Raw genomic sequence first — 11,457 nt, 5'->3', positions numbered from 1 at the left:
CTGTAGACCAGGCTGGTCTCGAACTCACAGAGATCCGCCTGCCTCTGCCTCCCGAGTGCTGGGATTAAAGGCGTGCGCCACCACCGCCCCGCTTGTCTTAATTCTTTTAAAGCATGTTTATCATTAATCACTCCTAATAAAAACAGAAATTATGGACTAGAGAGCTGGATCAGCAGGTAAGAGTGTGAACTGCTATTGCAGAGGACATGAGTTTGCATTCCAACATTAGTATCAGGAGGCTCACAACTGCCTGTAACTCTAGGAGGCTTCAGTGTCTCTGACCTTTGAAAGCGCTTGCCCTCACATGTACTTACCCACACAGAGACATACACTCATACATAATTAAAAATCATTTAAGACAGATAACTTAAAAAGGAAAATTTCTTAGGTTTCCTACACTAAGGAAATGGAAAGTGGGCTAGGGTTGCATGTAGCTCAGTGTGCGAGGTCCTAGGTTCGATCCCCAGAACTAAAGGAAAAAGAGAGATGGAAAGGCCAGGGAATGATGACACATGCATTTAATCCCCGCACTTGGGAGGCAGAGGCAGGTGGATCTCTTTGAGTTTGAATCCAGCTTGGTTTACAGAGTGAGTTCTAGGACAGCCAAGGCTGCACAGAGAAACTGTGTCTTGGGGGAAAAAAAAAGAACGATGGAAAGGATATTAATCTATTAATATAACACTTGTCTTCAAACAGGATTCGTGAGCTCACTTCATCCAGGATTGGGGTGCTCACCCGCATCAGTGGGCAAGTGGTACGCACTCACCCAGTGCATCCTGAGCTCGTGAGTGGAACTTTCCTGTGCCTGGACTGTCAAACAGTGATTAAGGATGTTGAGCAGCAGTTCAAATACACACAGCCAAATATCTGCCGAAATCCAGTGTGTGCCAACAGGAAGAGGTTCCTGCTAGACACTAATAAATCAAGATTTGTTGATTTTCAAAAGGTATTTCCTTATGTTTAGGTCAGATTCTTGTATGTATTTATTAGACAAATAGATTATTAGATTAGATTCACTGCTAATACCTTTTTTTTTTTTTTTGGTCCTTGTGATAGCTTGTAGATGACAGTTTTTTTTTGTTTTTTGTTTTTTGTTTTTCGAGACAGGGTTTCTCTGTGGTTTTTGGAGCCTGTCCTGGAACTAGCTCTTGTAGACCAGGCTGGTCTCGAACTCACAGAGATTCGCCTGCCTCTGCCTCCCAAGTGCTGGGATTAAAGGCGTGCGCCACCACCACCTGGCTTTACATAGTTTCTTTGTTGTATCATGAGCAAGTTTTATTCCTGAAGCTGCTCTCCTTTCTGTGAGGGAGACTACAATGCAACTCTTTCAGAAGAACTAGAGATGGAGAAATAACCAGAATTTGAATGTTCACATACCTGTGGGGGGATTCTAGGAAAGAACATACAACAGTATGTTTTTAATGTGCACCAAGTGTTTCTCCTGAGGACCTTTCAAAGCAAGATTCAAAATTACAAGAATTAAGTCTTGGTTGCACACACATTTAATCCCAACATGGTGGATCTCTGGGGCCAGTATGGTCTCCATAGCAACTTTAGGACCGCCAAAGCTACATAATAGAAAAAAAAAATTACAGGTTTTCTTCTCTGACTCCTTGTCCATTGCGGGTTATCCTGTAACAATTGTCTCCAGTGTTAGAGTAGCAAGAACAAAGGAGAATGTAATTGTTCCTTAGGCTGGGACTGTGCCTCAGTAGATGAGAATGCTGATATAGCTGGCTCACAAGCCTCTAGTCCCAGCACTAGGCAGCTGAAGGCAGAAGGTCAGAAGATCAAGGTCATCTTTCTATTCTTATTTGGCCAGTCTGGGCTACGAAAGACTGACCCCCCCCCCCCCCAAAAAAAAATTCCCTGTGTTCCTGAAGGTGCCTACAACTGTTTCTTTGCTTTCCAGTAGGAAACATTCATTGACAAATATAGTTGTTCCCCACCCCCCATTAGAGGTCAATATTGAAGTAGTTAGGTGTGGAGTTTTGTTGTGTTTTGGCGGGGGCTTTGAACAGTTTCAGTGTGTAGTCCTGGCTGTCCTGGAACTCACTTTGTAGACCAGAATGGCCTCATTGACCTGCCTCTGTGTTTTCAAAAAACTTCTTTGAGAAGTTTAAGGAGGGTGTGACATGGATGAAACCTTTAGTCATTTTGAAAACAGGGAGTTTAGAGTAAAAGGTAAAGTTTTTTGGGTTTTAATTTTGTTTTGAAGCAGATTCTCATGTAGCCCAGACAGGTCTTGAACTCACAGTGTGTTCAAGGGTGGCCTGATCTTATTGCTTCTAGCTGCCAAGTGCTGGGATTACAGGCCTGCATCAACCCATCCAACTAAAAGTGAAGTTTTTGGAGGGGCGGGGAGGGTGGCTACAAGATAAGAGTTCTCTGTAAGATAGTCCTGCCCGACTGCCAGGCTGGCCTTGAACTCACAGAGCTCCCCTTGCTCTGCCTCGTGGGTTCTGGGCTTAAAAGGTATGCACCACCTTGGTAAAAGTGAAGTTTTCTGGTAGAGAGTAGTGTGGGGTGGGGTATTTTATTTTGTTGTTTTCTCGTTATTGTTTGTTTTTGATTTTTCGAGACAGGGTTTCTTTGTAGCTTTGGTGCCTGTCCAGGAACTAGCTCTTGTAGACCAGGCTGGCCTCGGACTCACAGAAATCCGTGTGCCTCTGCCTCCCAAGTGCTGGAATTAAAGGTGTGCACCACCACCTCCTGGCTCAAAAGTGAAGTTTTTAAAGAATTCTTTTTATCTTATCTATGAGTGGTTTTTGTTTGTTGGTGTGTATACCATGTGACTATCTTGCCCACAGAGGCCAGAAGAGGGTGTCAGGTTCTGTGTTACTGGAGTTACAGATTGTCTTAGTGAGATTCTATTGCTGTGATAAAACATCATGACCAAAAGCAACTTGGGAAGGAAAGGGTTTATTTTAGCTTACAGTTCTAGTCCGTCATAGAATAAAGTCAGGACAGGAACCTAGAGTCAGGAACTGAAGCAGAGAGCATAGAACAATGGTTCTCAACATGTTGGTCGTGACCCCTTTGGGGAGGGTCAAATGATACTTTCACAGGAGTCACTTGAGACCATCAGATATCAGGGGCTGGAGAGATGGCTCAGCGGTTAAGCGCATTGCCTGCTCTTCCAAAGGTCCTGAGTTCAATTCCTGGCACCCACATGTTGGCTCACAACCATCTGTAATGAGGTCTGGTGCCCTCTTCTGGCCTGCAGACATACACACAGACAGAATATTGCACATATAATAAATAAATAAATAAATATTTTAAGAAAAAAAGACCATCAGAAATCATAAATATATGAATTATAATTTATAACAGTAGCAGAAATACAGTTAAAAAGTAGCAACAAAGATAATTTTATGGTTGGCAATCACTGCAACATGAGGAACTATATTAAAGGCTCAAAGCATTAGGAAGGTTGAGAACCACTGCCATAGAGGAATGTTGCTTACTGTTTTCCAAGGCTTGGTCATCATGGTTCTACAACCCAAGACCACCTGCCAAGGGGTGGCCCAACTCACTGTGGTCTGTGTATGCCAACATCAATCATTAATCCAGAAAATGCCCCACAGGCTGCCTACCAGGCCTGAGTGATAGAGGCATTTTTCTAATTGAGGAACTCTTCCCAGATAGCTCTTGCTTGTGTTAAAGTGCTAGGAATCAAATTCTGATCCTCTGCAAAAACAGTGTTCTTAACTACTGAGCCACCTGTCCGGTCCTGATAGATTACTCTCTTAACCAGTTGAGCTATTTGCCTAAAAGGAGTTTTAGGGTGCAAGATTTTTGTGTGCAAAGCAGACAGTGCTGAACCATCTCTCCAGGACTAGTAGATGCAATTGCTTAGCCAGTTGAACTATTTGACTAAAAGTAGTTTTATGGCACAAAACTCTTATTCATTCATTTATTTTTATGCATGTGGGTGTTTTGCTTGCATGTATGTCTACATACCATATTCATGTAGTGTCTACAGAAACCAGAAGAGGACATTGAAGCCTCTGGGACTGGAGTTGCTGATGCTTATGACCCTTAATTCCTGCTAGGAATTAAATCCAAGTCCTGGAAGAGCAACCAGTGCTCCTAACCACTGAGACATCTCTTCAGCTTCTGTTACAACTTATTGAATGAATATTGGTTTATGTCAAACATCTCCAGGGCAGGGACTGTGGAGATAGTTTAGTTGGCAACTTGTTTGTCACACAAACTGGGAGGGACATGTATTTGATCCCAGAACCCACATAAAAGGTCAAATGTGAGCCAGGCAGTGGTGGTGCACACCTTTAATCCCAGCACTTTGGGAGGCAAAGGCAGGGAGATCTCTGTGAGTTTGAGGCTAGTCTGATCTACAGAGTGAGTTCCAGGACAGACAGCCAGGGCTGTTACACAGAAAAACCGTGTCTCGAAAAGAAAAAAAAAAAAAAAAGCCAAATATGGTAGCTCTGTTCACAGGAGGCAGAAACAACCAAATCTCTAAAGCTAAAGGGTCAACCCTTGTAGCTAAAGTGGCAAATTCCAGGCCAGTGAGACCCTGTCTTTAAAGAGGTAAATGGTGCCTGGGGGGGGGGGGGCACCTGAGATAGGGCTCTAGCCTCCCTTACACACACACAAAGAGAAAAGTGTACCAGAGGCTGGGATATGTGGGCAATCATAGTTGATTTCAGTCGCACAGTGTATAAAGGCATCTCTTACTTTTGCTGGTGGTCTTGATATAGGTTCGTATTCAAGAGACTCAAGCGGAACTTCCCCGAGGAAGTATCCCCCGAAGTTTAGAGGTCATCCTGAGAGCTGAAGCCGTGGAGTCAGCCCAAGCTGGTGACAAGTGTGACTTCACAGGGACACTGATAGTTGTACCTGATGTCTCCAAGCTTAGTATACCAGGTCAGTAATTTGTTGTTCAGATATAACCAATCCTGGTCTGCTCCTCAGAATATTTGGCTTCTTGAATCTTCCGTGTGACATTTCTGGCTACCAATCAGAGTGAGCATGGAAGTATGAAGAGACTAAAGAACTGATTTTTCTATAAAAGGTGCTGCTTCAGCTTTGGCTTATTCAATAAATTAGTTTTTATTAGCGCCTTTAGTATTTGAACTGTGAAATACCTTATCTCTTACTCTTATAGGAGCACGTGCAGAGACTAACTCTCGAGTCAGTGGAGTTGATGGATACGAGACAGAAGGCATTCGAGGACTCCGGGCCCTTGGTGTCAGAGATCTGTCATACAGGCTGGTCTTCCTTGCCTGTTATGTGGCACCAACCAACCCAAGGGTGAGTTTTATTTTTACTTATTTGTTTGTTTACTGTGCTAGGAATTAAGCACAGGGCTTTGTGCCTGCTAGATATGAATTCGACTATATCCCTAACCCTAGTGGTGAGATTTACTAAGATAACAGAGCTTGATATAGCTTTTTGCTGAGGCTCATTTTCATGTCAGTGATGAACTTCCTATTATAGCTCAGAGTAACATAAAACAATAGTAGCCTTTGTTTTCCTCACTGGGTAAATGACAAGCCTCTAAATCCCTTTATTAACTGAAGTCTTGATAGTTTTAGGGACTATAGTCAAACCACAACTTTGACCTCCCGAGCACTTTCATTCTAATGAAAGTAAAATTTCTTTTTTTTTACATTGTTTTAGCTCTTTGTAATGTTTTTTGTTTTGTTTTTCTTCTACTTCTCAGTTTGGAGGGAAAGAACTCAGAGATGAGGAACAGACAGCTGAGAGCATTAAGAACCAAATGACAGTGAAGGAATGGGAAAAGGTGTTTGAAATGAGTCAGGACAAAAACCTGTACCACAACCTCTGTACCAGCCTCTTCCCTACTATCCATGGTAAGAACTGTTTGTAATAGAAACTTGCAATCAGTAGGAAACTTTCCGTGGGTGGTACTGGTTCAGGAATCTTCATATTGGGACTGAAGATCACTGGGTGCTCTTATGGAGAACCTGAGTTTCATTCACAACACCCATAGAGAGGCTCACAACTGTCTGTAACTCCAGTTCTAGGAGATCCAGTGCCTTCTGGCTTCTGAGGGCACCAAGCTGCATGTAGTATATAGGCATATTTGCAGACAAAGCACCAATACATGTAAAGCAGATCAGAAGCTGTGGGTGCCCAAAAGCTAGACTGTGGCTTGAGCAATAGCTCGTGCAGGAGCTCAGATAACTTACCTTAGTGTGCTCATGGATAGCGGGGAGCTTGGACTCCTTACCGTAATATGTGATACCCAAGTGGGCAGGTCTTCACCTCAGCTCAGTTAGTTCAGAACACTATTGAGTTTTAGGTTGGGATTAAGCCCCACTAAACCTCTCAGGATTCAGAAGGATGGCTATCACAGGCAAAAACCTGACTAATAAGGTCTGAGGGTAAATGAAATAAATTAGCTCACATAAGTGTTTTTATCATGTCCCATTTATTCTTTCTGTGCTCTCTCTAATGCTGTCTTGATGTCCCCCTTTCAATGTTCCTATTTGATGTTTCTCTTGATATTCCTAGCTGTTCTACCCATCCCACAAGGTTTCTAGTTTGTATGCCCACACAGACATAGTTAATAATTTTCTCCTAAATAACAATGGTACAAAACATGCATTTCTTAGGGCTAACAGGATGAATAAAAGACTGTCTCAGAAGGGTTGTGGCTGTGAAGTTTCCCAGCAGACACTGGGGAGGATTAAGATAGAGCTTGGTCACCCTTCCCCTGGGATAAATATCAGGGTACTGTATCCCCTGGCACCCGGGTAAGAAGGAATTACCTTCTCTGGGACTGGTTTAGCGACCCAAGCTTTTTCCTGTATATTTTAGGGGTAAAGGGTACAAATAGTTAATTTCCTAGACTAAGACCTGTGTCAAGTGAAAAGTGAAGTTTAGTACAGAATATTAATAGCTTGTTATAGTAGATCAAAGGCCAGTAAGTTATTCTCTCTTCAGTTGACTGTAAGAGAATTCAGGGCCACCCAGACCTTTTTATCAGTAAAAGCAGACATACTGCTCCCCTGCTCAGGACTCCTTTGTTGTCAATAGGATAATTGTGAGGGTCCAGCTTTATGTAGATTTGACTATGAGAACAAAGGTTTGGCTGAGTGAATGCTTTCACACCAGGGTTCCATGATGTGGAAGAGGTCATTCAGTTGCCTATACAGGAAGAAATTATCTCAATGAATGATTTATACACTGCTGGGATATTTCGGGATGAATCCCATTATAGAAGGGAGAAGAGCCATGACTTCAAGATTTCTACAGAATTGACAGTGACTATCTAAAAGACAGGTGTTCCCAAAGCTTTGTAAATCAGGTTTCTCATTGGAGTACACTCCAATGAGTCTAATGATCTGTCAGCCGTACTTTTACTTTATAATGCTTGTGACTCACAGCAGAATACAAGAGCAAGGCAGGGAGGAGGCAGAATACTCTTATGTCCTTATCTTAAGCTACAGGCCTTTAATTCCACATAGTTATTCATTAAAATCAAGTCATAGTAGGTATCTGTAGTCCCTCCTTGCCTTCGAGGAAGAGGAATGTCAAAATCTTTGTGGACTATTTAAAACTCACACATCTTCAATACATTTTGTTTCATAAGTCATAAGTCAGTTTTGTTATAGAATGGATTTTTAGTTTTCTGTTTTTGTATATGTACGCATACATGTACCAGATGTCAACCTCAGATGTCAACCTCCAGATGTCAACCTCCAATGATGTCCTCAGCAGTTGTTGACCTTGTGGTTTGTTTTGGTTTTGTTTTTGATACAGTCTTCATTAGTCTGTAAGTCTCCGAGTAATCAAGGCTGGCTGGTCAGCAAGCCCACTAATTTCTCACCTTCCTCAGCACTGGGCTTACAAGTGTGAGCCTGACTTTTCATATGGTTTTGAGGAATTGAACTCAGGTCCTCAGGCTTGCCTGGCAAGCACTTTACCAAATGAGCTATCTCTCAAGCCATTAATTTTCTTTTTTGTTGTTGTTGTGATTTGGTTGGTTGGTTTGGTTTGGTTTTTCAAAACAGGATTTGTGTAAAGCCCTAGCTGTCCTATAACTTGGTTTATAGACTAGACTGGCCTCGAAATCGCGGAGATCTGCCTATCTCTGCCTCCCAAGTGCTGGGATTAAAGGTGTGCACCACCATCGTTCAGCTTTTTTTAAGTTTTCATGTGATTCTGGTCTTCTGGCTTATGAAGCAGGGATCTTTACCTGCTGAGTCATCTTACCATTCTCCTGAAAAATGAAGTTTTTCTCTGGAACTTTTCTTTCAGGCAATGATGAAGTAAAACGTGGTGTCTTACTGATGTTGTTTGGTGGTGTTCCTAAGACAACAGGGGAAGGGACCTCTCTTCGTGGGGACATAAATGTTTGTATTGTTGGTGATCCAAGTACAGCTAAAAGCCAATTCCTCAAGTAAGTGCCTACCTGAAGTAGTATAGTGGGAAAAGCAATGAGTGTGTGTGCTTGTAGGCCAGCTATGCTACTAAAACTGATGTCAGTGTCCGTTCCTGTTTTTGTTTTTGAGACAAGGTCTGTATATGGCATATATCACTGTGCCCAGCCTAGAACATTTGTAGTCATTTTATGATTGAGTATTTTAAGTGTATCACAGGTTGAATTTTTTTTTTTTTTTTTTGGTTTTTCGAGACAGGGTTTCTCTGTGGTTTTGGAGCCGCACAGGTTGAATTTTATTTTGTCTTTGATATGCTGGGATTTAGTCCAGGGCCTTGTATATACTACCCTTTAAGCAAGATTCTCATCCCTAAGCTGAATTTTAGATTTGAAAAGTGATAGTTATGTTTAAAGAATTCTATTTTTCTATTCACTGTTGCCTATTATGACAGCATTGTATTTTACATGTATGGTTTTCTTAGACCTTTCTTTGCTACATTTATTTGTATGTGAGGTGCACACAGCTTGGAATACAACATGCAGGACTAACTTCTCTCCTACCTAAAGTGGGAGAATTTCAATCCTTCCTGGGGATTGAACTCAGGTCATTAGGTTGGTCAGTAAGCACTTTTACCTATTTAGTCATCTTGCTGGCCCTTAGATCTTTTATATAGTGTTTTCTAGCGTCTTTATTGAAATGTAATTTATGCATCATGAAATTCATTTCTTTGAATTTTGCAAATTGGTGCTTTAGTATATCAATAGTTTATAAAGTTCAACTAAGTTTAAAATGTTACTGTTACTTAGAGGGAAACCTTGTGTTTGTTAGTAGTTACTTCTTTCCTCTATAGAAAGGTATAGTGAAAAAAAAAAAAAAGAAAGGTATAGTGTACTGCATTGTCCCAGTCTGTGTGTGTGTTTTTTTTTTAAATTGGCTCATATGTGGTCTTTAGAGATAAACTTGCACTTAGCATGAAGTCATGTTGGAATTTGCATCAGTATTTTGTTTCCTTCTCTGGCTAAATACTACATGACTACCACATGGTGTTAGCCAGCTTCCATCATTGTGACTGATACTTAAGGTAAGCAGCCTAAAGGAGAAAGGATTTACTTTTATCTCAAGAGTTTTAGTCTACAATCACTTGGTTCCATTGTTCCTGGGGTGGTCAGGAAACAAAGTCACAGGGAGAAGGAGCAGAGCTGCTCACCTCAGCACCCAGGAAGTGGATAAAGATAGGAAAAGGACCTTTCCAGATACTCCAGCAGTGACTCATTTCTCATAAATGCACCGTTTCCCCCATCTGCTTTTCACTACTTCCCAATAGTGCCAGTATATTATAGTGCATTGAGGAATTCATTATCTTTTGATCAGATCAGATTATCATAATAAAATCACTGGGAACCACCAGCTACATTGAAGGGGTACTGTCCGTTTATTAATCAATGAACATTGGCCTTATGTCTGTCTTCACTTTTATGCTTAGTACTTGAATAGTGGTTTACAGATTTTTTTCCTATCCCTTTTTATTGTTTGCGGGAACAGTTGGTGGTGTTTGAGATAGGGTCTCACTGTATAACCTAGGCAGGCCTCAAACTCACAGCCTGCCAAAGCCTCAAGTGATAGGATTAATGGCATGTGCCCATCAAACCTGGCTTTTTTTTTTCTGGTGTGCAATATTATTTATTTATGTGTGTCTTGGTATTTGGTCTGTCTATAGTCTTTGGACATGTGCATGCAGTGCCCACGGAGGCCAGAAGAGGGCTTCATATCCCCTAGAATTGGAGTTTCAGACAGTTGTGGGCCAGGGTGTTGTTTCTGCGAATTAAGCCCTGTTCCTCTGCAAGAGTACCCAGTGTTCTTAGCCAATGAGCCACCTCTCTGAGCCTCCCCTCCCTTTAGCATATTTTTTAATATTCTTTTGGCTACCATGGTTTCTGTGTTCAAAGACAAGAGGCTGCAGGATTCAGGTCCTTCCTCTCAAGGCAGAAATGTGAGCAATCATCTAAACAATTTAAATTGAGCTAGGACTGCTTTTCTTCCCTTGGGGATTTCTGTCAAGATGATCGCTTTACATAATTTCCCATAGTCTGTTTAATATATTTCTTGTCCTTCATAGAACATATGAATGAGCAGGAGGTAGATAGCTTGTACTTTCACATAAAAATTTGTTTTGTATTAGCCATTTTTAGGTCTAGTTCTAGTCTAGGTCTTAGTGACTCTAAGTACATTCAGATTTTGTAATCACTACCACTCTGTCTTCAAAACATTTTTGTTCTTCTGAACAGAACCACTATACCTGTTAAACCACAGTTCTCTAGTCCCCTCTCATAAAAGCACTGTTTTACTTTGTGTATCCCTACTATGGTGTAATCCATTGAAGATTCATCATGTGTAGTGATCAGACTGCATATTTCTCTATTTTATGCTTGTGCTGCATTTTGTTTTATACATAATGCATTGGTGGGCCTTTTGGTTGTTTCCATTCTCCCCTGTTGCAATAGTAATACTTCTGAGCATTGTTATACTGAGTATCAAATACTCTGCTTTTCTGTTTTGTTTTGAGACAGGGTCTTACTGTATAGCCCAGTACGGCCTCAAACTCAGTTTAAAAAGCCAAAGGACATAGAGCTCCTGCCAGCTGAATTTTCTGGAACATGTAATGTGATGATGTGTTAATGAATCTTTGTGCTGCTCTTAAACAGGCATGTGGATGAGTTCAGCCCCAGAGCTGTCTATACCAGTGGCAAAGCTTCCAGTGCAGCGGGCTTAACAGCAGCTGTGGTGAGGGATGAAGAATCTCATGAATTTGTCATTGAGGCTGGAGCATTGATGCTGGCTGATAATGTAAGGACATTGTACGCTACTAACCAGTCAGAATACCCTTTGACTTGACAATAAAGATGTATTGAATTTATTAGTATGTTACTTAGTTTTATTAATCTTCATTGAATTGAAGCTTTCGATATTAAGTTTGTTTTTTGGGTTTGTTTTTTTGTTTGTTTGTTTGTTTGTTTTTCGAGACAGGGTTTCTCTGTGGCTTTGGAGCCTGTCCTGGAACTAGCTCTTGTAGACCAGGCTGGTC

General features: G+C 41.4%; 1 protein-coding gene across 1 annotated transcript in view; it reads left to right on the top strand.

The window, feature by feature from the left end:
- Mcm6 (minichromosome maintenance complex component 6) overlaps positions 1 to 11,457 on the top strand; it is a 33,312-nt gene that overhangs the window by 8,595 nt on the left and 13,260 nt on the right. The window contains exons 4-9 of the mRNA XM_005348229.1: positions 697 to 946; positions 4,725 to 4,890; positions 5,132 to 5,277; positions 5,690 to 5,840; positions 8,254 to 8,395; positions 11,078 to 11,219. Of these exons, the coding sequence (XP_005348286.1) occupies positions 697 to 946; positions 4,725 to 4,890; positions 5,132 to 5,277; positions 5,690 to 5,840; positions 8,254 to 8,395; positions 11,078 to 11,219 (997 nt within the window). The remainder of the gene's footprint in view (positions 1 to 696; positions 947 to 4,724; positions 4,891 to 5,131; positions 5,278 to 5,689; positions 5,841 to 8,253; positions 8,396 to 11,077; positions 11,220 to 11,457) is intronic.

The sequence above is a fragment of the Microtus ochrogaster genome, chromosome 6 (genome assembly GCF_000317375.1).
Source record: "Microtus ochrogaster isolate Prairie Vole_2 chromosome 6, MicOch1.0, whole genome shotgun sequence".
NCBI lineage: Eukaryota > Metazoa > Chordata > Mammalia > Rodentia > Cricetidae > Microtus > Microtus ochrogaster.
Note: the sequence above shows the minus strand (reverse complement) of the source record. Positions and strands in the feature narration are given on the sequence as shown.